General features: G+C 40.8%; 2 protein-coding genes across 2 annotated transcripts in view; both read left to right on the forward strand.

The window, feature by feature from the left end:
- The window catches only part of LOC123974818 (low-density lipoprotein receptor-related protein 1-like), a 98,545-nt gene that overhangs the window by 13,696 nt on the left and 59,870 nt on the right, over window positions 1-24,979 (forward strand). The window contains exon 3 of the mRNA XM_046055747.1: window positions 12,041-12,178. Within this exon, the coding sequence (XP_045911703.1) occupies window positions 12,041-12,178 (138 nt within the window). The remainder of the gene's footprint in view (window positions 1-12,040; window positions 12,179-24,979) is intronic.
- Window positions 20,243-21,012, forward strand: LOC123974825 (transmembrane protein 125-like). The gene has a single exon (XM_046055763.1). It carries the CDS (start codon window positions 20,243-20,245, stop codon window positions 20,945-20,947), a length of 705 nt encoding a protein of 234 aa, XP_045911719.1. The 3' UTR covers window positions 20,948-21,012.

The raw sequence follows: 24,979 nt of genomic DNA on the forward strand, positions 1-24,979 counted from the left end.
AAAGTTAAAATTGGGTGGGTTCCCGCCCCACAGATGGGTCAAGTAATCTCCTCAATGCTCAGAGCTTTGCTGTACCAAGTATCCAGTCTTAGAAAATGTTTGGCAATTCCTCTGCAGAACAAATCATTTCAGATTTAGAGCAAAAACACAAAGGTGAAGCTGAACAGAAAAAGGTTCTCTCATCCACCTCCTCTGTCACTCTTCTATATTTACTGATTCACACTGATTTTACGGGGAGTATTGACGGCTAACAGTTTATCTCTGTATTTAAAAAGTGTACAGTAAGTTTTGCTAAATGATTTTTGTAGTTTTATATGCAATCACAGGACATGAGCAATTTCATGTAAGCGTGACCCACATAATTCACTCAAGCAAGCGGCGGCCATTGAGTGTCTTCCCTTTTTAATAAGCAGTTGAACTGAGTGAATTTTCCATAGCACTTATGTAATTTGGTGACACAGACAATGGTGTGATTCATCTTCTGCGTGGAGAGATGGAGAGTGGTGTTTCACCAGAACATCAAGATGCGTTCTGCTCAATTACCCGCTTCCCGTGGGCTCTAATCCGCCCGTCACTTTACCTTTAGTTAAGGCGCTTCTCTATTCATGCGAGGTTCTGAGTCAGTCATAATAAATATCTGTTACTGCAATTAATGCACTTTTTCTCTGTATAGCACTATGTGTTTGCAGTCTTACACACACAGTCAAAGGCGAGGCGCCTTTTAAGTATCACAATGAAGGCAGCCAGACTGTGATTTTATCCTCACTCGTTTAGTTGATCCGTCCATTAAATGTGAGTAGTGTTTAGGATGGAGGGCTGCAGATAAAGCTACAGAGTGAATGGATCTGAGCCAGCATAGATGGAGAAAGGAGAGTTTGGAGGAGTATGACTCTGAAGGGTATTTAAAATCCTGCTCTGACTTAGAGGAATGTAAAAGTCTTTTTTTCTTTTTATCCTGGTTTTTCCATTCACGGGGTGAAACAGTTTGCAGGTCTGGAAAGAGCTAATCTGACCGGCATGCCGTAAACAAGGCTGTTCTCCACTGAGCTCTTATGGAAATAGTAGATCTAAAAGCAGGCCAAGCATTGATACATCTAAGAGGGGGGCTGAATTCTGGATCAACTGTTTTTTCTGCAAAAAAGTTTTGTTTTGATGCAGTATTTTAAACTTTGAGATCTGTTCACCCACTACTCTCTTTTTATCAGCAGCAAAGTTTAAAAAAGCAGTTTACCTTTCTCTTTCAAACTTAGTTTATGAAAGTCAGAGAATTCCAAGAAAATTCCCTGCTCTCCAGGCTTTTGTTCCAGCATGCCCCCAGATCACAGTCTAGTTTTGTGTGTTAATGCTGATGGGAATTAGAGTGTTGCGAGCTACTATAATTACAACATTATCCTCAGTTGAAGTTAATTACTAACTACAGGCTGGTTTACAAAGAGTACTCGCTGAGATTTTGCAAGGCAAAAACATTTTCCCTTTTGTTTTCTTCCTCTTTCGTCTCCACTGTTCTTCCTCTCTCCCTCCTGGGGCTGCTTGGCTGTACTTCTGTCTCGGTGTGGGATGTCCCCCAGACTGGCCATCGTGTAAATCGGAGCCGGTGCACGCAGCCAACATGGAGCTTTGTTTCTTAAAACTATTTATTTGTATATCATTTGAAAAGGGCACTTGTGAAAAGTTCCACTCATCCTCAAGCTCAAAACCAAACCATGACTAAAGGTAATTTGGCTGAAGCACCAGTTTTGTTTCTGGTAAATGCCACCTGTTTTGTTTACAATGATCATGAATTCTGCCAGAGTGGTGGGTGTTGTAAACGTGTGCTTTTGTCTGGTGTGGACCTTTTGATCTACACCTCTGGTACCCATGCTGAAAGAAAGTGTACTCCTCAGTATCACACTGTCTGGAAGTCTAATTGCCTGTCATTTTCAAATCATTCATCTGTGCTGTAATTATCTTGAGGAGCTAAAGGCAGACTTCTGCCACAGTAGTGGGATTGCAACGTTATCAAGAGGCGTTGATATGCTGTGGCCGAGGTGGCAGCCAAAGGTCAGTGTTCTGGGTCCTTGGCCTCAGTGGGCTTGTTTATTCGAAGGCTGCAAGGGTGCTGAAGCAGAGTGATGGGGAGAACATGTATGGATGCATGTTTTTGCACATGAATCCGCATGACTTGTCGTCATAAATGGATTGGTGGGGATCTTGGCAGGTTGCCATCTGTAGGGCTGTCATAGCCCTCAGACCCCCAGTGTGCACGTCCCATTTATTGCCCCATTACTCAGATAGACATCAAAAGGCTGCCTCTACAAGCCCCTGTCTGCAGTTGTGACCCTGCCCCCCCACTGTATGGCTTCAATTGGATGAAACCATTTGACCTCAGTTACGTACTAGGGTTGGGCCGATAGACGATGCCATCTTCCATCGGCAATGATGTGACAGACATCACGACTTTGAAGATATTTTTTTCAATGTGAAAATCCTGTTTGTCCAAAAGTTTGTTTGCTAAAAGTGTAGATGAACGTACTATTTATAATGCATAGCCAAAAATACTAGACAGGCAGTGAGTAGCGACTGTGTGATTCGTTTCTGTAACGTTAGGTGCAGCGATCTTCCGTGCACCTATTTCACTCTTAAAAGCTCCAAAAAATAGATCCATGCGAACCGGAAAAAGATTTACGTATACAACCAACCGTAATTTCCCACCCCGCCGGACCCGCAATGTTAATCGTCCAAAACACAGTCGGAGCGGCTATCAGGAGTAACGGGCTTAACCCGGTTGGCCGGTCACTCTGTGGCCACCTGAACAGCCCCGTTCCTGAAAAACAAGAGCGAGATGCGCCGCTAGCAGCGGAATCGGTAAGACAGAAGACAACAAGGTAAATTCAAGGAGCGTGTGGGTTTGGCTAACGTTAGCCTGCCCAAAATCAAGGTTGGAGACTATCATGTAGCCTAGAGCATTTTTCTTGCACAAACTTAATGAATAAAAAACAACCCCAAACTGAAACAGCTGTAATTTGAATTAATATTATACTAGTGTAAGTTATATACTATTATATGAAATTATATTGATTATAGTAACATAATGAATATATTAATATCAAACTTAAAGTTTACTATTAGATTAACAATATACTTTTAATGTTATAATATTAGGCTATACTAATACAGTCATTTAGACTAGTTCCTCCTCCAGGTTGTACCTGTGCAACACCGCCTACACTACTTACGTTATTCATCACTGAGTTTATTCTCTTCATCTTTGTTCCCTCCTGGCCTATTTGAATTTTGTTGTATTGATCAAGTGGTCGATTAAAGTTATCACACGTATCATTGCAGGCAAGCTCACATTATCTAAACACAAAATTACACTGTGTTTCACATGATTTGCTGTAATGTTGCGTACATAAACGTCATAGCTTATGTAAGACGGTGGCTTTTCGCAGGAAATCTGACCAGTCCTTCACATAGAAAACAGTTGGCCATTACAGGCTGTTATAGGCAACTGAGAATGTTGGTGAATGCCTCAATTTCTAGGTGGCGTTACAACCTGATGACATATAGGCAATTGATATGTTATAAATATATTTCAATTCCTTTTAAAAACTCAAAAATGTCCCTTTTAAAAGTGTGTGGCTGATTTAATTGGTTAGCTCAAAGTGGCGCGGCAGTCTTAAGATATGTTGAAAAAGTCTTGAAAAGGTCTTAAAAAGGTATTGAATTTTACTTCAAGATTCCTGTATATACCCTGTAAAAGACTGAGAACTCGTCTTTTTTCCATATATTTCCACCCGCGATACTTTGTCGCAGCAGCAGCTGAGCCGCACGTCAGCTTATTAATGACGCAGCCTGTCAAACAACTGAAACCAACATCTGCACCCTGTGTGTTCACTGTTGCTTTACCTGGTCCATGGTCCCGGTCTACCAAATTTTTTTTAAGTCTGTGCGAGAACACATCCACATAAGATGACTGCTGCCCCCCACGTGCGCGCAACTGATGACATTGTCCATGTTTCATTGTAGACATCGTCAGATGGAAATTTTGTAGACATTGCCCAACCCTATTACCTACAGGCTTAAGGCTCAGGAAGCGGTTGACACATGCCCTCAGGGCAGGAGTTTTTGCTCTGTGTGTCTCAATGCAGGACTGCTGCTTCTTAAAGCTCTTCCAGGCTATTGTGGTATGTTGCTAAATCATTCTCTATCTAGCACAGATAAAGTGGAGATTGAGAGGGTGTTTGGGTTGTTCATGATGTCAGTGCATGGCTTTTCTCGCAGACGTTGAGCAGGCAGTCTATAGAATTCCACACTGGACTGATGAGATGTGGATTAAGGTTTCTTGGCTGTGTTTTTTATTTTTTCGACCATCTGGGTTGGTTTGTGTGCACCGTTGTTCTCCATAAATGTTATTATATATTATTTTTATGGTTTATCAATAACAGATTAATATTTAAAAAACACAAGTAAATCCATTGACACAGATTGCACTTTGGCTATTCTGTCGCTCAGTACTATTTCAGCTGTTTTGCACCAGTGTCACATCAGCGAAACACAATGTTTCGAGGATTGGTCGGACTGTAGTTCTCTAGTGAAGTCTTCCACCTCACCTATTGAGCATACTTGATATTTGAACAAACATAACTTTAATTTTCAAACTATTCTGGTTTCATGATACTGTTGTTGAAATTAAAAGTGCTGTGTCACAACTTCTAGTTCATTTCATGGCTCTGTTGGAACAGTTGCAGTAAAAAAACACTGACTCCCTGTCTGTATCCCAGGTCTGTATGCAATTATGATTCTTGCGTGAACCACATTCATTGTGGTTGAGCCAGCGAATGGGAACAGATGTTTGAATAAGCTGTACCATGTAAGCACTTTCTCCATCATGAGAAGTGTTTGCCATTAAGGAATCTCTTTCATCATCAACCCCCCCCCACCCTCCCTATGCAACAATTGTCTGCCCCTAATTCTCTAAAGAGTTTTTAACCCCTGATTTAGCATGGAAATGTCCACAGGAGGACTTCCAGGCAGGGGGTGAAATGCATCTCAATCATGCTAATACACTGCCTTTCTTTTCCCATGAAGTGCTATCCACTTTCTTTCTGGGGGAGAAAATGAGATGATAACTCAAAGTAAGTTAACACTTGCAAATGACAAGCCACTCTGTGTCCTCCTACTGTCAAGCTGTCATTAAAGTTCTCTCCATAGGCTAGTAGAAGTATTACACACATGCAGACACACATATTCATGTGTTGTCCTTGTTGATGCTTGAAAGTAATTTTGAGGGATATACCTTGGAATGCTGTTTCAAATTGGAACTCTTGGCTAAAGAGGCTTAAAATATGTAATGTACCAATAGACAAATGTGGACCCTCATATCCAGACACGCATTCCTTTACATGAAACGTTCATGGTAAACTTCCAGTAAACATATGATCTCATGTCATTGGCTTTCAGCAGGACAATTTACACTAATACACTGGGATCTCCTTCAAAGAGTTTGTCTGATATACCAGAAGTGGCGACCATCCCATACCCCTGGCCCACACACACTCTGGCCCACATGTCAGTGGATGCCGTGGCCTGGGGCCGAGCTGGTAGGGAGGTCAGATGGGAAGATTGAGTTATCATCTCCATGCAGCTGCCTGAGGCGGCTGTGGGCCACACAACAAGGTTATCTGTCCATCTCTTGCCCTCTAACCCCCTCTGGACGCTCGCCAGCCTCGTCCTTTGTCCGGCCCATACGACTGTCATGCCTCGGCAGCCTCACCAAGACAACCAAGCAGAGTCGACTGCTGAGGTGCTGGGATGGGGTGGAGGCATGGAGCGATGGGGAGAAGGGATGATCCTACAGGAAAAAAAATCCTTTGTATAGGAGAAAATGAGCAGATTAGCATTTAGGCTAAGGAGGAAAATGGAAATGGCTTTGTTAAGCTCTGATCCATTTTCTATAGAAACAGCCTTTTACAGTAAAGTGGTGGTGGGGGGGAAGGGGGTTCTTTCATAGCCTGTAATCAGTCATGTAGCTGTACTTGCAGGGGACACAAGGCAGGGGCAGGAGGGTCTGTAGTGGCAGTGGTTGACACACTACTTCCACAGAGGAAGGAGCAAAGCCCTGTAAATCCCCCTGGTCTGTGGCCCTGAGCCCTCCTCAGCTTCACCAGCCTATCAACAGACCGAGAACACAGGGCTTTCTCACGCCACACAGGCACCACTTCGTTTTCTCCGCTGTCTCCTCCACGCCCTGTCTACATCCCTCCCTCTTTCTTTCTTTTCGGCGTCCTAATATCTTCCTCTCTGTCTGTCAAAGCAGGGGGAGAGGCTAGACCCAAGTCAGAATCTGTTTTCCCTGTTCCTCATATCTCATCTCCAGTCTTTCCTCTGGTGTAATTGCCTCACAGTTTCTTCCCCCTGGTTGCAGATGGTGACTTGGTTTGTTTTTGCTTGCGGTCTCTTTGTATGTTACTTTGAGGAAATGGCATTTTGATTGTATTTGAGAACATATTACTCTATGCCAACACATATAACATACTTAAATGTTTGAACAAGCAGGCACACGGATTTAAAAGATTTGTATTGCTGTTTTACTGGAAGAATCCAGCTTTGAGTGATTCCCTGCCTAAGCTATATCTCTCTGCCTATGGTCCTGAACTGTGGCTGTAAAACATTTTTAGAATCTGTGGATCTAGTTGGATCAAATTAATGTCAGTTTATCACCTTGGTTTGCATGGGACATAAACAAGTTTTTAGTGGAGGAAAAAAAAACATCTGAAAATGTCCACAGAAAATTTCCACACTTCTCGTTTTGTTACTTTACTAATAAACCTTTTGCAGCCACTTTTAACCCTACAGCGGTGTTTTTATTAATCTAATTTTGGGTGGAGTATCCCCATAACAGGATCCTTGTCAGGATGTCTACTGCATGCTTATGTCTATGGTTGATAGACAAGAGAAAGTAAAGCATACCATATAATTCACAGATAATGCAGTTGTAACAGTTGTTATTTATAATGTTTTGTTGTCTCAGTACTGTTAAGGTTATTGTTATTCACATTCATACTTTCAGATTATGTTAAGTGTGTTGGAAGAAAAACTAGCACATGAGCTCTTCTTCCAGTGTGCGCAATATATGCTGTCCTGTGTGCTGTGGCTGCCTCACTCAGGTTTGGCATAGCCATGTGCTCGCTGTGCATGCTGCTGTAAAGTGTGATTCCAGAGTTGGGAGAGTAAGTCAGTGGGCAGGCCTGCCTGTCACCCTGCACAACATATTTATTCGAGCTGACAGCAGACTTTATGGGAGTCAGTCAGGGGCTGCCATGGAACCCAAAGAGCAGAAAGAAAAGCAGGCTTTTATGTTCAGGACAAAAGATCGACAGGGGATCCAAATTTAAGGTCATTGCTTAACTTCGGCAACTGGGGGGGGGGGGGGGGCTAGCGCCGGTCAGACAAGCTAGTGGAGCCCAGAGTCACATGCGAGGGATGACTGCACTTTGTATTTGGATAATAATTTGAAGGTGACACAGGTAGTGATGCATTAAGTAAATCTACACAGGACTTTGGGGAGATGTGTAATATCGTCTCTGCACAAAGTCATATTTCACTCCAAAGACTGCAAGCTGTGATAAGAGTTTCAATAAAGCTGAACACAAGTTCTGTACTATGACTCATAGTTTATGTTTTAATCATGATGTGTCCCAGCACTCATTTATTTAATGTGCATCATATAAGAGACAGAGAGAGAGAGCGAGAGAGAGAGATCACGCAGTAGATTGGAGCAAGATTTGAACAATTTACATCCCTGAGGACACAGTGAGGATGTACTAATATCACTGTTAGCTGATGACACAGTTTAGTGCAATAATGTGATTATCCTCAGTCTGCCCTCTAATAGTTGAGAGGGTTGTTATATTCCCTCTTTTTCTTTGTCTGTTATCCACTGCACTGCCAAGCTTCTTAAATTGTTCACACTTGCTGTGCTATGTCTCCAAGGCTGCCAGACTCAGTGAAGATTCTGTCCTATCCCAGTGAAGCGACATGTTAAATTATTAAATATTGCCCTGTGATAATTATATCCCTTCAGTCCTATAGAAAAATTCCATAGCCCCTGCTAAAAATACTTCAGGGCAAATTATACCTATTTTCATTGACAGCGCATTCAAGATTGGGTTATCCTCATTGCCATTTCCAAAGGTATTTATCTCTCATGTATTCACTTCTCTTTGTGGGACCTTATTGGTGTAGCCAGAGATAATTCACTTTCTGCATTGAACTGAGAGAGGAAATGCTTTCCGAAAGGCCCCTGCAAATGGAATAAGAAATATGTGGTTTTTGCATTTTTATGTAGTGGCCTCTTATGGCGCTTTTCCATTACTAGTACCAGCTCAACTCGACTCGACTCTGTTTGGCTGTGCTCCATTTTCCATTGCAGGTAGTACCCAGATATAATACCCCTCAATGTAGCTGGTTGTCAAAGCGACACCACACACAAATGCCGTGACGTAAGGTTCAATGCAACATGCACACCAGAGATCCACACAGCTTTCTATTTATTCAAGTTAAAACGTTTCAACCTTACTCAGAATGTAAAGACAGATAAGTGGTATGAAAACCTTACAGCTGTGTTTTCCTCTGCCGTTGTTGCTGCAGCGGTCTGTGTGACGGCGGGAGCATAGGGCTCTGTGAGTTGGTTTGATCAAGACAAGTCAGCTACAACTCCTACAGAAAGGTCTGGTCCTAGGAGCAACATTGTCAACATGTACACCAACAGCTACAACAGTAGCACCAGTATTAAAATATTGTGGTGTGTGTTAAAAACATATAAAAATGGACAGAAGAAGGTCTGCCCTATTCTTTCCCTTCAGGTTTGCTCAGTAATACTCTGTTTCAACTGACAGATGACGCAGGAAATGGCTACTGCCAGTATGAGGGGAGCTTATTGTAAAACACTGCAACAACTTCCCAAACTGGAGCAGAGAGTACAGGGTTCATCTCCATTGTACCTCCTGCAAAGTTATTTAATCCCCATATTGTCCTTTCTATTTAGTTTTCTGCCGCTGGTCCCTATTCAGCTCCTGCCAAGATATTACTGTGTTGTGGAACTCAAACAATTCTTTCCGGCTGTTGTATATCTCTGGCAGTTGTTAGTGTGTTTTCAAAAACGTATTCTGTTGCTGCCTGGCCAGTTGAAAGGTAGGAGGTGTGTGTGTGTGTGTGTGTGTGTGTGTGTGTGTGTGTGTGTGTGTGTGTGTGTGTGTACATGATGGAAAGTAGAGTTTGGTTTGGTGTCTCTTCAGTTCAGTTCCATCGGGCTTTATTGTCATTGGAAACTGACATTTACATTCCCAGTAGAAGTGTGAAATAAAAACATACACATACATAAACAGAGGAATTGTGATTTTTGCTATAAACCCCCCCCCCCCCCCCCCCCCCCCCCCCCACCACAAACACACACACAAGTAAAATAAAATGGGGGAAAATATAGAAAAATCTAGACTTAAAAAATACAAATACAAAAAAGTGGGAACAATATATAAAACACTAATCAAAGACACAGATTTGTACAGTGGGCATCATTCAGATGACTTTCATCGTGACTTGTCTTTTCAACTCAGAGAAAACTGTTGACAAATGATAAATCTGTGAGGGGATTTCATTTCCAGTGTGCTTGGTAGTTTGTTCCTGGTACTGCAGTTTATGTAGAAATCCCCAGGTTGGCAGTTTATTGAATGTAAATCAGGCGGGCTTAGAGGCTGAGGCTGTAGGAGGGCTGCTAATATGCTAGCATCCCCCAGATGGGAGAGCTGCTCTCCTTTTCCCTAAGCCAGATGTCTTAGAAGCTAATTCTCTCCTCGAATGTGGCATGTTTTCCGCACAGGCTTGCTGTGGTGGTGAGCATTGTCACTTTAAGGTACTTGTTTCAACCGAGTTACATTTTATGATCCATGTGTGCGGTTACTAATCTCTTGGATGGATAGAGAGGACTTAGATGTAATGCTTGTGGTTTTCTTCAGGGAAATGCCGAGCTGCAGACAAATGTTCTCCCTCATATACATCTTTATGTACACACTATGATTGTTTTAATGGCATGTCTCGCAAGAATAATTTTATATTTTTGTTATGAGAGGTGTATTTTACTTCACTCTAAGACCTAAATAAACTGGAGGTGCATGGCACAAAGAGTTAACATACTCAATGCCATGTCAAGTCAGCTGTATTATTTTCAATCCCCAAGATTTTTCTCAGTGGGCTTTACAGTCTGTACAACACACAGTATGACACCCTCTATACTCATAGTCTCATTTCAGATAAGGAAAACTCCACATAGATGAGGCAGAAATACAGGTCAAATAAACTGCATTTTGGCTGCTTAATATGCAACACCGACAACTTTGTGTATGTCATTTTCTGGAGTAGGCATCTGAAACAGGTTTGTAGCTCAGGCTGCACATATTCAAATGGAACACTCTCAAAGCCTCTCCCAGCATCGTACACAACCCAGCAGTACTCTACAGATCGTTTCCTGTGAAGGAGGTGAACTTTATTTTCTCTGCTTCTAGTGTTTTTCTAAAATGGGTCAGCAGATGTTAGAGAGAGAGAGAGAGAGGTGGAGGAGGAGGAGGAAGAGGAGGAAGAGGAAGAAGAAGAAGAAGAAAAACAGCCAAAGCAAACTGTTTGCATTGCAGTGTGGGCTGATAGGAGAGATAGAGAGAAGAGTGGGAGAGAGTGAGTGGAAGAGACTGCATCTACTGCATGTTCTGCTCTGACGCTGGTAAAAACAAATTCTCTGCTGTTGGAGATCATCATCTGTCCTTTGCCCTCCATACCCCTTTTAAATTCAACATATCTTTGTTAGTGTTCACTTTTGTAATTCTTCGATATTATCAGACCACATTTCCTTACTTCGCCATGCTCTACAGATTGCACATATGTTAGATGTGCATACTATTTACTCTCTAAACCATGTACGGAATTTTCAGTTTTTCATGCGCTAAAATGTCTCTGTCTCGCAGAGGGCCACTTCAACTTTATATTTCAGCATAGGATTAAACCCATTGACTGTTGTTCCACTGAGGTAAAAATAAATTGATATGTAAATTTTGATTCGAGGATGTAGTGAAGTTTGTTTTCTGAATTGTTTTTATGTATTTATCAATTTTGTTTTAATGCTGATTGATGATACTGCAACAGGAGATATATTAGGTGAACAACTTTAAGCTTTCTTCAGTGAGTAAAAAGTAAAACAAAGTGTATAGTAATTATGGGTTCTGAAGAAGATTGCAAGGAAATTGGGTCTTTTATATTTAGGCATTGTTTTGGGTAAACTGATCATGGTGTTATCTTTTCTGATGAAGTATATATGTAATGATCCCTCGGTTATTCACTTATCTTGACATAAGCATCATGTCATGAACTGGCACCTGGGTAAAGTGATGAAGGGGAAGGATTGTATTAATGGTCAAGAGTACAATCAAAGGAAGGCAGCCAGTTTAAGACATGTTTGTAACAAATCCCTGAATTATCTGTGCACCCACTGCAAACCGTAGTTGACCCAACCTGAGGTTTTTTCCACCTGTCATCACGCAGGATGTACATTGAACGAGGAAGTTGGAGGTTGTTTCCCACGCTGTGTGTATGTGCTTGTGTGTGACTGGCTGGATTTTGTTGTGTGTCTTATTTCTGTTCTTTCTTTTTCTGTACGCTGGTCTCTCTTGCAAACAGATCGTAATCTCACTTACACTACCTGATTAAATAAAAGATAATAAAAATAATAAGATTAGTGGGTTACAATATCTATAGACGAAAGTTACCACTGCTCGGAATTCAGCCTCACCCATAGACACAGTCTAACCATATATTGTTATCTCTCCTTATAGGTACTGTTTTAGGCATAATAAATTTAAATACACACATTTGGAATTTATGATTCAATATGATACAATTGGTTAATTTTACCACTGTATGTACATTATGTGGTGAAGTTTGACTCGCTCTAGATCTTGCTTTGTACTTTAAATGTGTTTTGATTTTTGATTTTTTTTTTTTTTTTTTTCCCCAGGCTCACACAACAGGGTGAACCAGTGTCCTGTCAACGAACATGGGTGCCTCGACCTGGACGTGTGTATCCACATGAGCAAAGTGTGTGATGGAGTCCCCGACTGCAGCGACGGCTGGGATGAGGGGCCTCACTGCAGAGGTAACAAACTCACAGAGGCACGAGCACGCAACTGCCAACATCCATTTTCTGCCAAACACGCTCAGAACAGATCGTATCATCGTTTTCTCTATCTCCTCTGTCGCACAGAGACAAGAGTGTCAGCCTTTGTTGTGGGTCAGAAATCGCCAGCCAGCGTCTTCTTGCTAGCATCTTCTTCTCTTCCCATCCAAGAATATAGTGTCTATCCAATAATCTCTATTAGGCTCTTTAATGAGCTGGCCTGCTCTGGCATGTGCAATTACAATGGAATTCCTCTTTCTGGGGGAAAAAGTCATTAATTTATCAATCAGCTCAGCTATGAGGTTGTTTCTCCAATCCCTGAAGGAATGATGAGCATTTAGTCCGGACGCAGCTGAAGAAGAATCCCATTAAATCCCCTACTATTAATTAGAGACGATAGAAGAATGCGAGATGGAACATATTGGGTCCATAGTGTTGGGCTTTATTGCCAAAGACAAAGGAGAAAACACTGGCTGCCTATAGAGGATTGTCTTATTATTGACTGAGGCAGTCTTCAGATAGAGCAGTCTGAGTCTCTGTCTGTTTGTAATTGCAGTCATTTTGGGAAACATGTGTCCTGCTTAAACTCAGGTTTTTAACTAAATTAAATTGTTTAAAAAATGTATTTATCCATTTTATCTTTATACTAGTTGAATTTTATGTTTTAATGTTTGTTTTTTTTTATAATGACAGCACAAGTTCCAAATTAGTAGACAGAGCGAATGAATACATCTTTTGCATAGAGACGATTAAATGTAGTTAAGTTGTTGTGAATTAGTCAGAGCATTTTATTGTGATAAGGTTTGTCTAGAAGAGCAGGAGCACTGTTGGGCTGATGAAGTGGACATTTGTACAGAGTGGGTGAGTGTGTTAGTATCCCACACACCGGTCATCGTTGCTAGACAAACCTTTACACAACACAGTGGTGATGTCATCCAATCACAACATGCACTGCCTATCCTCGAAGATACAGGTCCTGCTGTCCTTAGTAAGGCATTAGTCAACACATACCTATACTTATATATATATATACACACCTACATGTTCATGGGCTTGTAATGCATGCATACACTCGTGTGCACAAACATACACTCACACAGTCCTGTAAATACACAGCCTAACACACCCACTACCCCACACACAAACACATGAGCCGTGTGTCCTATTTGGCATTGATGTTTGTGAGGTCTCCTCTTTTCAGGGAAAGGCCTGGCCTTTTCACAAGCATCCTACTGTTTGCTTGTACAAACTGCCGGGTTGTGCAAGTATACCTGGGCGCTGATCTCTGAAAGCACACTTTGTCAGTCAGTGTGTCCACATAATTCTGCCAAAGTTGTTGACTAGAGTGGTTAGAATGGGGACTGTAGCATGGTAGGTTAGGCAGGAATTTTATCTCTCAGAAAAAAATTTCTTAGGGATTCGTTGGTGGTGTTGATGTTGTGAGGTCAGCACTGGCCATTCCATTACATCCGACACCACTGTCCACTTGGACTCGATGATGATTAGAATTTGGTGGTCAAGGTCACTGTGACCTCACAAAACACGTTTTTGGCCATAACTCAATTCATATGCTAATTATGACAAAATTTCACACAAATAGGATAAAATGATGAAGTGATGACCTTCTATATCCAAAAGGTTAAAGGTAAATTTGGTGATGGTAAAACACTGTGACATCATAATATTCATGAACACAATATCTCAGGATTTGAGGGATTTTCTTCAGATTTGGCACCAACGTCCACTTGGACTCAAGGATGGAATTGGATCTTCACTGTGACATCATAATGCCCTGGAAAAGCACATTATTCAACACCATAACTCCTAAATCACCACAGCAAATTCCTTGTATGTGTAAAACACTACTTGGCAATAAAGCTCCTTCTGATTCTGAAATAGGTGACACTTTTGACTCAAAGGTCACAGGTCATGTGAGCTCAAAATAGGATTTTAACCATAATTTAAAAATGATTAGGGCAATTCCAGATTTCTCACATGTTGACTGGGACACACAATGAGTAAACAATAACTAGCGCCTCATTCTGAATTTCGAGCGTCATCGCAATCACGTGACTGCAAACAGCATACTGGAGCGCGCCTAGCTAATTGTGATGCTGTGAGTGAGCTTCACCTACAGCTCAAAGAGAGGCTTCGCATCTAAAAATGCTAGGAGAAAACAAGAGCACCATATTTTGTGTAGCCATACTCTACTATGTAAAGATAGATTCTTATAATCAAGTACAAGTGTACCTGTACCTTGCCAATACAATTGATTGATAATACTTCATTAATCAGTTCAGCAATGTATATTCTCTAGGATCTTATCAATATACAGGTGCCGGTCATATAATTAGAATATGATCAAAATGTTGATTTATTTCAGTAATTCCATTCAAAAAGTGAAACTTGGATATTATATTAATTCATTACACACAGACTGATATATGAAAATTAGAATATTAAGACCAATACAAAAAAGCATTTTTAGAAATGTTGGCCAACTGAAAAGTATGAACATGAAAAGTATGAGCATGTACAGCACTCAATACTTAGTTGGGGCTCCTTTTGCCTGAATTACTGCAGCAATGTGGCATGGCATGGAGTCTGTGGCACTGCTCAGATGTCATGAGAGCCCAGGTTGCTCTGATAGTTGCCTTCAGCTCTTCTGCATTGCTGGGTCTGGCGTATCGCATCTTCCTCTTCACAATACCCCATAGATTTTCTATAGGGTTAAGGTCAGGCGAGTTTGCTGGCCAATTAAGAACAGGGATACCATGGTCCTTAAAACAAGTACTGGTAGCTCTGGCACTGTGTGCAGGTGCCAAGTCCTGTTGGAAAATGAAATCTGCATCTCCAAAAAGTTGGGCAGCAGCAGGAAGCATGAAGTGCTCTAAAACTTCCTGGTAGACGGCTTTGTTGACCTTGGACCTCAGAAAACACAGTGGACCAACACCAGTAGATGACATGGCACCCCAAACCATCACGGACTGTGGAAACTTTACACTGGACTTCAAGCAACGTGGATTCTGTGCCTCTCCTCTCTTCCTCCAGAGTCTGGGACCTTGATTTCCAAAGGAAATGCAAAATTTACTTTCATCAGAGAACATAACTTTGGACCACTCAGCAGTAGTCCAGTCCTTTTTGTCTTTAGCCCAGGCGAGACGCTTCTGGCGCTGTGTCTTGTTCAAGAGTGTCTTGACACAAGGAATGTGACAGCTGAAATCCATGTCTTGCATACGTCTGTGCGTGGTAGTTCTTGAAGCACTGAATCCAGCTGCAGTCCACTTTTTGTGAATCTCCCCCACATTTTTGAATGGGTTTTGTTTCACAATCCTCTCCAGGGTGCGGTTATCACTATTCCTTGTACACTTTTTTCTACCACATCTTTTCCTTCCATTCGCCTCTCTATTAATGTGCTTGGACACAGAGCTCTGTGAACAGCCAGCCTCTTTAGCAATGACCTTTTGTGTCTTGCCGTCCTTGTGCAAGGTGTCACTGGTCGTCTTTTGGACAGCTGTCAAGTCAGCAATCTTCCCCATGATTGTGTAGCCTACAGAACTAGACTGAGAGACCATTTAAAGGCCTTTGCAGGTGTTTTGAGTTAATTAGCTGATTATAGTGTGGCACCAGGTGTCTTCAATATTCAACCTTTTCACAATATTCTAATTTTCTGAGATACTGATTTTGGGGTTTTCATTAGTTGTCAGTTATAATCATCAAAATTAAAAGGAATGAACACTTGAAATATATCAGTCTGTGTGGAATGAATGTATACATTATACAAGTTTCACTTTTTGAATGGAATTACTGAAATAAATCAACTTTTTGATGATATTCTAATATATGACCAGTACCTGTATATATATATAATGCAACAGGAAAATGACAGGTCATCATTTCTTCAAATATAGTTGAATTTTGCTTAATTATTGGGCTACTACTTTAGCTTTAACATAATCATAACAAGTAGACACAGTCCTTTGTGACATGGTGAAAATAAGACTAAAAGCCCAGAGTCACCTATATAGGAACTGAGTCTACTTGATGTTGCTTTCTGATGTCTTTAATGTGAGTCACTTTACAGTATTAACACCACACAGTTACATGGTTGTTTGTTGCCACCTTGTGGTTAAACCTGATGGCAGCGAACATGCGCAGTGAGTGACTTCATGTTCACATATTTTCTTAACTATAAAAGTAATAGGCATCCTGACAAAATAATTGGCCATATAGACCGGCACCCACTCAATACTATTTCTGATCATTATTGTAGTAAATGATGTCTTTGAGGGTGTAAGATCAGGATTTGTATACTGGATAGGATAGTAGACTGTAGAAATCATTCTCCAATCATAAAATAATAACATGTGTTGTAACACAAATAAAAATCAGATAGAAAGGCAGCCATTTCGTCAACATCTCTGATAGGCCAACTGCAGGTAGAGGAGACAGCATCAGCACATTGTACATACCAAGGACATAACATACACTGTAAGAGAGCTATCATCTATCATTTATCCATCCAACCATCTATCGACCCATCCTTTTCCTCATTTGTTCATATATGTTATCCTCTTGTCTAATTTCTTTTCGCACTAAGATAACAAAGTAAAATTTAGATAATCTTTTTTTTTTGTAGATTATATTTTGACATTTGACATTTAAAGACTCAAAGATTCAAAGGCTTGAATTACACATTTAGTAATATCGTCCACTAGGTGGAGAAAGTGCACTTTGAACTCCAGTCCCACTGCTTTGGTAAGGAGGCCTTCACGGGCTTTTCATTCTGTATTTGCAAAATAGGGACTTGATGATGTAGCAAAGTGATTTATCAATCATTCAGAAATATATAGATGGCACTGGCACTGGCACCACCAGCACCGTACAATAGTATGGATACTCTACTGTCTTTCTTTCATTGTCATTTCCTGTCACTTGTCACCTGCAACTTGTCACAGTGTTGGACCTCCGAAAGGAGATTTAGATGGAGGCATCCTTGTAGCTCTGCATCTGTATTGTTCCTTCTCTTTGACTTTTACGGGAAATTACAAATCCCTTTGTTCATTTTTCCTGTCCAGGCAAACATATACATAACATACCAGTGCACTCATCGGAAAGTGAGCACATCATTCATAACAATGTGATTTAATGGTGCTGATTTTGACTGTTCAGTAGTTCAGTAATAAGGCAATGCAAGTTTAATTGTATAGCATATTTCAACAACCAGGAAATTTAAAGTGCAATATTAAAAGAGTGAAATATAAAATAAAACAGGATAAAACAGGATAGTAAAAGTTACACTGCAGTGTAAGTTATTAATCTACAGCCTTGATTTAATTAAATGCAGTGGTAAGTAAGTTCACTCTGTTGGTGGTTGGCACTGTTTCATTTAGTTTAACACAAAGCTAGCTAAATACATGCACTATTTATAGATTTACAGGAATAGCCATGGTTGTGGCTTTTGACGTCTTTCAGTAAGCTTTTAAATGGAAAGTAACACACGTAATATCATAGCTGAACTGACAGGCGATTTCAGCCACAGTTGAGGGGAGCACCACTGCTAAAAGTCATAGATTTGTTTAGGTACAATGATGATTCATAACACTCAGCACAAGGATTAGGTGTTAAAGATGTGTTCACCTCTCCCCCAAACAATACTGTAAGCCATGGTGGCCACATGTTTCATTTACATTGTCTCAAAATCCTTTCAGTCTGAAGACTCAACAAAAATAATTAGTGTATTATAAATGTAAATGTTATGCCGACAGGAAAACATGTGTAGTTAAACATACAATGAACATGTACTTTATCTGTCAGTCAGACCTTACTGCAAGTATTACCTATAACAATAACAATGGCTCTATTCCATTTAGTTGTACAATCCTGCTGGCACCTATGTTAGCAAGGCACTGCAACAACAAAATGGAATGCAGTCATTATTACTGTACTTATATCAGTTACAGCACTGTAAGAAACGTCTGTTGGACAGCTACAGTTGTGCCTCTCTAAGAAGATGGATTAGCTTCAAACCAAAGCCAAAAAAAGTGTACTGGCTTCTCAGATGCTTTTATTCTCAGGGAAGAAATGTAAATATAGCATGCAGGTTAACATTTGTTTGGTTATTAAAGGAACAATTTGGCATTTTGTTGATGCTTTTGTTTCTTTGGAAAAGTTAGACAAGAAGATTGATACCACTTGTATATCTGTCTGTTAAATATGGAGCTGATTGGCATCTCTGTACCCGCAACCGATACCTCCCATCACAAGTACTGCATGCGCTAGGCCACCAGCACTGTGACTGACCCCTCCACATCTCATTTGAACTGTTCACTCTACTGTCATCTGGGAGAAGGCTACAGAACAGCTTCCGCACCCCCCCCACCCCCTTGCACACACTGTCAACCAGAGCCCAACCTAGAAACCAACTACACATTGCACTTTAACAAACCTACCGCCATCAACTACAATTACTGCTACTGCTTATACTTTTAATTGTACATGGATAGTCTTGTCATTTCAATTTTCTTTACCCTTGTATTTGTCTTTACCTTAGAATTTTATGTCTCTTAATTTGGCACTTCCTGCACCATGGTCAAGAGGGAACAACATTGCATTCTAATATATACCTGTATATTAAGGAATGATAATAAAATCCTTTTGAAGTTGAGCTCGAAAACTAGAAACTAGGTGAAACAGCTAGCCTGGCTCTGTCCAAAGTTAAAAAAACAATCTTGTTTCTAAAGCTCACTAATTAACAAGTGCAGTATCTCAGCTCTTACTTGTCACATAACCACCTGCAGTACCACAATTTGTCAGTTATAAACTAATAAGATAAGCTTTCAACCTTTATGCTGAGCTAAGCTAACTGTCTCCTGTCTTTAGCAATCTTCGCCTGTAATTCTCCATCAGAAAGCAAAAAGTATATTTCCCTAGATGTCAAAGTAATCCTTTAAATTCAAGGCGAATTGTTTTGAAGAAATATTTTCAGCTAGGTGTATTCCTGGAAGAGACAGTTCAGCAGGCCCATGTCAGTGAGCATCTCACAGAGGAGAGGCAACATTCACTGTGGTCTATCTAAGAGGCTCAGTGTGAATGACGCTATCTTTGGGATCACAGAAACACCATTATCAGTACACACTGACATCACTCAGCCCTCCACAACAGCAACGCTCACACACAACACTGCCCGCCTCCTGCAGCACAGTCATTCTGTTCACCGGTCAGCCCATTGTCTGTGTGGAGGCCTGGTGGACAATGTCGCCAATCTCTGTCCAAGCCATGATCCAACACTGCTATTGTGACTGGTCTTTTTCCCACTTAACCAGACAAGATGGTTTTCCCGTGGGATGAGAGAAGGAGGAGGTGAGGGGGGGGGGGGGGGGGGTCCTCTGTTCTGCCTGGCACTGGGGTAGAGAATGTGAAGAGGGCACAGCTTATCAATCTGTGACGCTAGCAAAGTCACTGTGGTGATCATGAGCAGACATGTGGACGAGCTATATGCACACACAATACCCTGCCAAGATGTCAACAACACTACTTCTCTCACTACAGTGAGTATTACACAGTGGAAGTCTCTGCTTCTTTATGGTTGGGTCTATGCTGTCTTTCTGCCTCCGGCGTGAAGTCAGGATCTTCTACCATCTACACTGAGAAGAGGTTCATCCCTGAAAGCCACTTTCACATTTTGCATGAAAGGAAATTTCCTTGAAGTTGGAATATTTTTACGTGAAACAACATCTCTTCTACAAAATGAAACAACAAGACCAAACAACTTCCAAACTAACAATTGTAATGCATTGACTCAGGATGTCTGATGGGATACACATGGACAGACACCAAGTGAGTAACTGTTTTCAAAGAAGTTGAGTTAGCATAGTTGTGGCAAATAATAGAAAACCATGACTGTGAAATACTATTTGTCAAGATTAGTTTGAATCCTCTTATAAGGTTGTATTTTAATCATCCACCCAAATTCTGCATAATCTTTATACAAGGTGTCAGTCTGGTTTTGGGCTTGCTGAGGTGTAGCCACTGCCCATTGTCATGCCTGAGATGCAGACCCTCTACCAGCCCCACCACACCATTCGTCACACCCCAGGTCTCTACCTGGAACCCACCCTGATGCGGAGGCGTGTCCTGGAAGATCAAGTGGAGCTGTGGTGGTTCAGAGAGCCACGCCAATCCCTGTTGTGCTACTGTGCCTCGGTAGCCCTCATACTGGGGCTGGGCCTGGGTGGCGTGGGGCTCCTCTCCACCTCCACCAGCCTCTCTGGGGAGTGGCGCCTTGGGGTGGGCACTACGCTCTGCCTCTTAGCCCTGGCTGTTCTGCTCAAGCAGCTTCTTAGCTCTGCCATCCAGGACATGAACTGTGTGCGCAGTCGACGTCGGATCAACCAGCTGAAAAGCGGCGGCAGGGCTGACCCGGCACTGATCTTTGCTGTCGGGCTGGCAGTGATGCTCTGTGGGACGGTGCTTCTCTGTGTGGCCACAATCGGCAGCCAAGATTATGACAGCAAGGAAATGTTATTGTCTAGTCTGGTGCTGATGGCTGCAGGGGCAGGCATGGCTCTGGCTGTAGTGGTCTACAGTGTGCTCATCTACCTTAAAGGAAGACGAGAACAGAGGAGGAGGATGATGATGAGAATGAGCAGACCAAGGAGGCTGCGGAGTCAAGCTGTCAGGGTCTCAGGAGGACAGATGAGCCAGTCCAGGAGAGAGACATCCTCCAGCAGGACAAGCCTGATCTGAAAGGACTAATTGGCAGAATGTCTCAGAGAAAAAGGATCAAAGAGTCTGTGAAATGAAAGATTAGATGAACTCTGTCTAGCAGATGTACAATAAGCAGAACAAATTTACAAAGAGATGAATTTAGGTAGATTTAATCTTGGACTTCAAAGTGGTTGGGGCACATGTCCAGTCTTTTGTTACCATTAAAATAACACTATGACTATGATCATCATCAAAAGAATATCTGCAAATAATGTGCAACTGAACAATAGAATGTTGCATCACGTTCTTTCAAAAATGGCTCAATAATCTGAATGCACCATTTTGATACATCTGAGTAGTTATGGTTGAAAGTGAAGACTCAGTAAGTGTTGACATCAAAACAAAACTTTTTAATAACTGTGTTGCGTATATTTTCAGTGTTGATAATATTTCTGTTCTCTACCGCTGACTCAAAGGTCAAGGTTGGAAAGGTGAATGAAAGAATGAATGCATATGAAATTGGAATTAGAAAGAATTCATTTTTGTTTTTGCACTTTACAAACAAATGCATCAAAATACTCTTTTATATCTTATTTTATCTTCTTTTATATCATGCCTCTCACACACATCAGATACGTTTACACTGAAATCCATACCTTTCTGCACATTCAGACTAATACAAAGGTGATGATGTATCAAGTTGTTTCACCTCTTTCTTGTTGGTTCAGAGCCAAAATATAATCAACCAACCTTGTAACTTGATTGACAGGCTAATAGCTCATTTGCAGGGTATGAAAAGCAACTTCCAAAAACTTGCAGATGGATATACACATATTCATTAAAAAATCTAAAAAAGATTTCAGCTTTAATGGGAACAATTTATAGTTTATAGGTATATATTGTCAAATGTGACGTCAGCAAGTTGTTGCCAGCTTTGAACGTCTATACCTTTCTTTAGTCACGTCGGTCATTTGTTTAAAGAACGTTACATGTTTCAGTCTAATAAAGTTTGCTGAATCTGCCTTTGTGCATCCAGCCTACGTATATGATGAGATGTGAACTACCATACTGTACTCAAATGAACTCCACGACAAGCAGTAACATTTTTCAAAGAAATCAATTAAATTTCATTATTACTTTCATTGTATCCATCATCAAATGCTTCTCCTGCGTACAGGGTCGCGGGGGAGCCAATCCCAGCTACTTACATTGTATCATACTATTTAAATATGCTCATGTTGGACACAAGTCCAGTCATTATTTCAGCTTCTAGAGGTTTTGACTACTGTGCACTTCAGCATTTCCAAAGCTATTGGTCTGGATACATCACATGATAATCTTGGCTGCAAAGATTCATTGGAACAGGAAAAAAGGAAAAAATAGTTTTCTTTCTTTAAACGTTGTTTCTTTTCTTGTGATATCTGTAGTTTTGCCCAGCAAAACTATATTGGACAATATGTCTTATTTAAACAATTGTTTAAATAAGACAATTTAATAATTTAAACAATTGTTTAAATAAGACAGTATTATGAGCCTTTTTGATGGGAACTTTCTCTCTGGTGGAACCTTTCACAGTTCATAGACATATGCAAGGCGTGACAAGACGTTCCAGACTGATTCATTTAAAGGGGGCACAAGCCAGAAAGGTTCTGTTCAACTGTCAATCAAGTTCTCTACAGTGTCATTTATTTTTTGTTGTAAACCAGCTGTTTTTGATGAAGTCTCCCTTTATCTAATCACGCTATAGTGAACTCAAGGTCATCATCGCTGTCTTCTATCCCTTCCTCCCCCTCCTCCACCTCCTCCTCCCCCCCCTTTCTTTCTCTCTCTGCCCTGTCTTTCTCACTGGTCTGGATATAGTTATCCTCAATGAAGCCATCATCATCATCATCCAGTCCTCTTGGAGTCCCTCCAATTCCTCCCATTCTACCCAACACACTGTTAGGATAGGACGCCTCCTCCTGGCCATACTGGCTGACTCCGTCAGCCTCTTGGAGCAGGGAGTGTCTGTAGCTGGCTAAGAAGTGATGGAAGAGGCGAAACTTGACAGCCATCACGATGAGGAGAGAAACAGTGAGGACTGTGCCCAGTCCTGCAGCCAGATAGGACCACTCCACAGGCTTTGATTCCTTATTCAAATCGGATGTCCCTGCGTAGAGAGCAGGAATAACATTTATTGCATCTACATGTAACTATAAAGATTAAATAGGTCAACACCAGTGCATTCAAATTGTTTAAGTGTTATAGAGTTCAAAGTTCCTTAAACACACCTGGTCGTAAATAGTTAGACGGTGGTAAAATACTGTGTGTGTCTTTTGTTACTTACTTTGAAATTCAGTAATGTTTCTGTTGGTGCTATTATCTTGTTCCATTAGAAGATGTCTCTGAGCACCTCTGTGTCCCCCAACATCAGATACAGTAGCCAGATGTGCTTCTCTCATAAAAGCTCCACAAAGAAATAACACCGCAAAGAGGCTATTGCTCCACTGGCCCATCTCTGTGTCCTGGGGGAAAACCTAAAAAAGTCAAATCATCAATTGATTACATCTACTGAGGATCATGAGAGGGTGTTGGGAGAGGCACAACATTTTAAATATTTACGTAATTTTGCATACAAAATTTCCCTTTTGTGTTACTGTGTCTTTGCTTAGCAATGAAATGGCTATGTAAGGAAACACAAAGAGGGAAATTTGCACTAAAAAGACTTACTGGAAGATTCAGCTGAACTTTAGAATGCACTTTGCACCCCATTTTTATATTGCATTTAAAAGGGACATTTTCGCAGGCAATGCGGAGAGCCAGAACAATTACAGCAACCAGTGACTCCCTGTACATGTGGGATTGTCAGAGTTGTTTTAAGACAAAAAATTGGGATTCCATCTTTTAATGTGTGGCTGATTAGACATCCTAAGGCCTGCACTGACAATGACATACTTCATGTTTTATATTTCATGGCCAACAAACTATTAACCAATTCAGAGATTTAAAGGGCTAACATTACCTGAATGTTCAAAGCATGGTAAGGTTTAATTGGACAGATGTGCTTTGGGCAGTTATCCATGTCTATAATTAGTCATTTAATTCTTGAGACCACTAACGTGATCAGCATTATTTCAAAATAGTTTCATCTGTTTAAAGAAGGTCTTTCAAATAAGACTCTAATAAGATATGATAAGATAATGGGATCAAATGCATTTGAAACTAACCAGATGATCGTGACACACTGGCAGACAATTATTTGTTTCAAGAAAAACTATTAACAAGGCATAGAATGACTTAAAGTTAAGATTTACTGTCTCTTGTACATGGAATAGACATAACATTTCATGGGCTGGCAATTTTAGTATTGATGCATTAGTCACAATTAAAGAAACATTTACATCGAAAGCTTCACTGCTATTCTTACATCTGATTCAGTAAATAGAAAACTGGGTACACAAATTATTAGAATCATAATAATCACCATCATTGGCATCATTTTCTTCAAAGAATGCACCCCTTTGGTTTGGAGGAATCATAACCCCAAAAATGTCAGCGATAAAACCTCCTCCAACAACAACAATGGCTGATGGTATCTTTTATTTCAAATTACACTTACAGTACACAATCAACAGATGCCTTCAACCAACCAATAAATACCTTTCTTGTGGCACTGCAAAGGACTTGTTAAAAAACAATTTGAACTGAACCAAAATATCCTTAAAACTTTCTTGATTAGATACAGTAGTCCTCTCTATCCACACACACTGTCACGTGATGTTAGGCGGTTGACTTGCCAAGTCTTGAGCAAAATTCATGATTATAGTCCGGAATTGCTTACTAATTAACTTTAAACACAGTATAAACACAAATCTGTTATACAGATAACAATTTTTAATCTAGAGAGCAGGTATACAGTGTATCCACACTGCAGATTCTGTCTGAAGATAATGAGTTTGAGGCAGCAGTACAGAGTTAATATGTGTAAAATGCACCTATGTGGGCCAGCACACAGTAGCTGTGTCTCTGATAAACACTAGTCATGTGACTACAACAGACCCACTACTGTCTAACATATAACACCAAAGAACG

Source organism: Micropterus dolomieu, linkage group LG08 (genome assembly GCF_021292245.1).
Source record: "Micropterus dolomieu isolate WLL.071019.BEF.003 ecotype Adirondacks linkage group LG08, ASM2129224v1, whole genome shotgun sequence".
In the NCBI taxonomy this organism is placed as follows: Eukaryota; Metazoa; Chordata; class Actinopteri; order Centrarchiformes; family Centrarchidae; genus Micropterus; species Micropterus dolomieu.

Coding starts and splice junctions, on each gene's coding strand:
- LOC123974825 (XM_046055763.1), top strand. CDS start 20,243: ATGCCTGAGATGCAGACCCTCTACCAGCCCCACCACACCATTCGTCAC.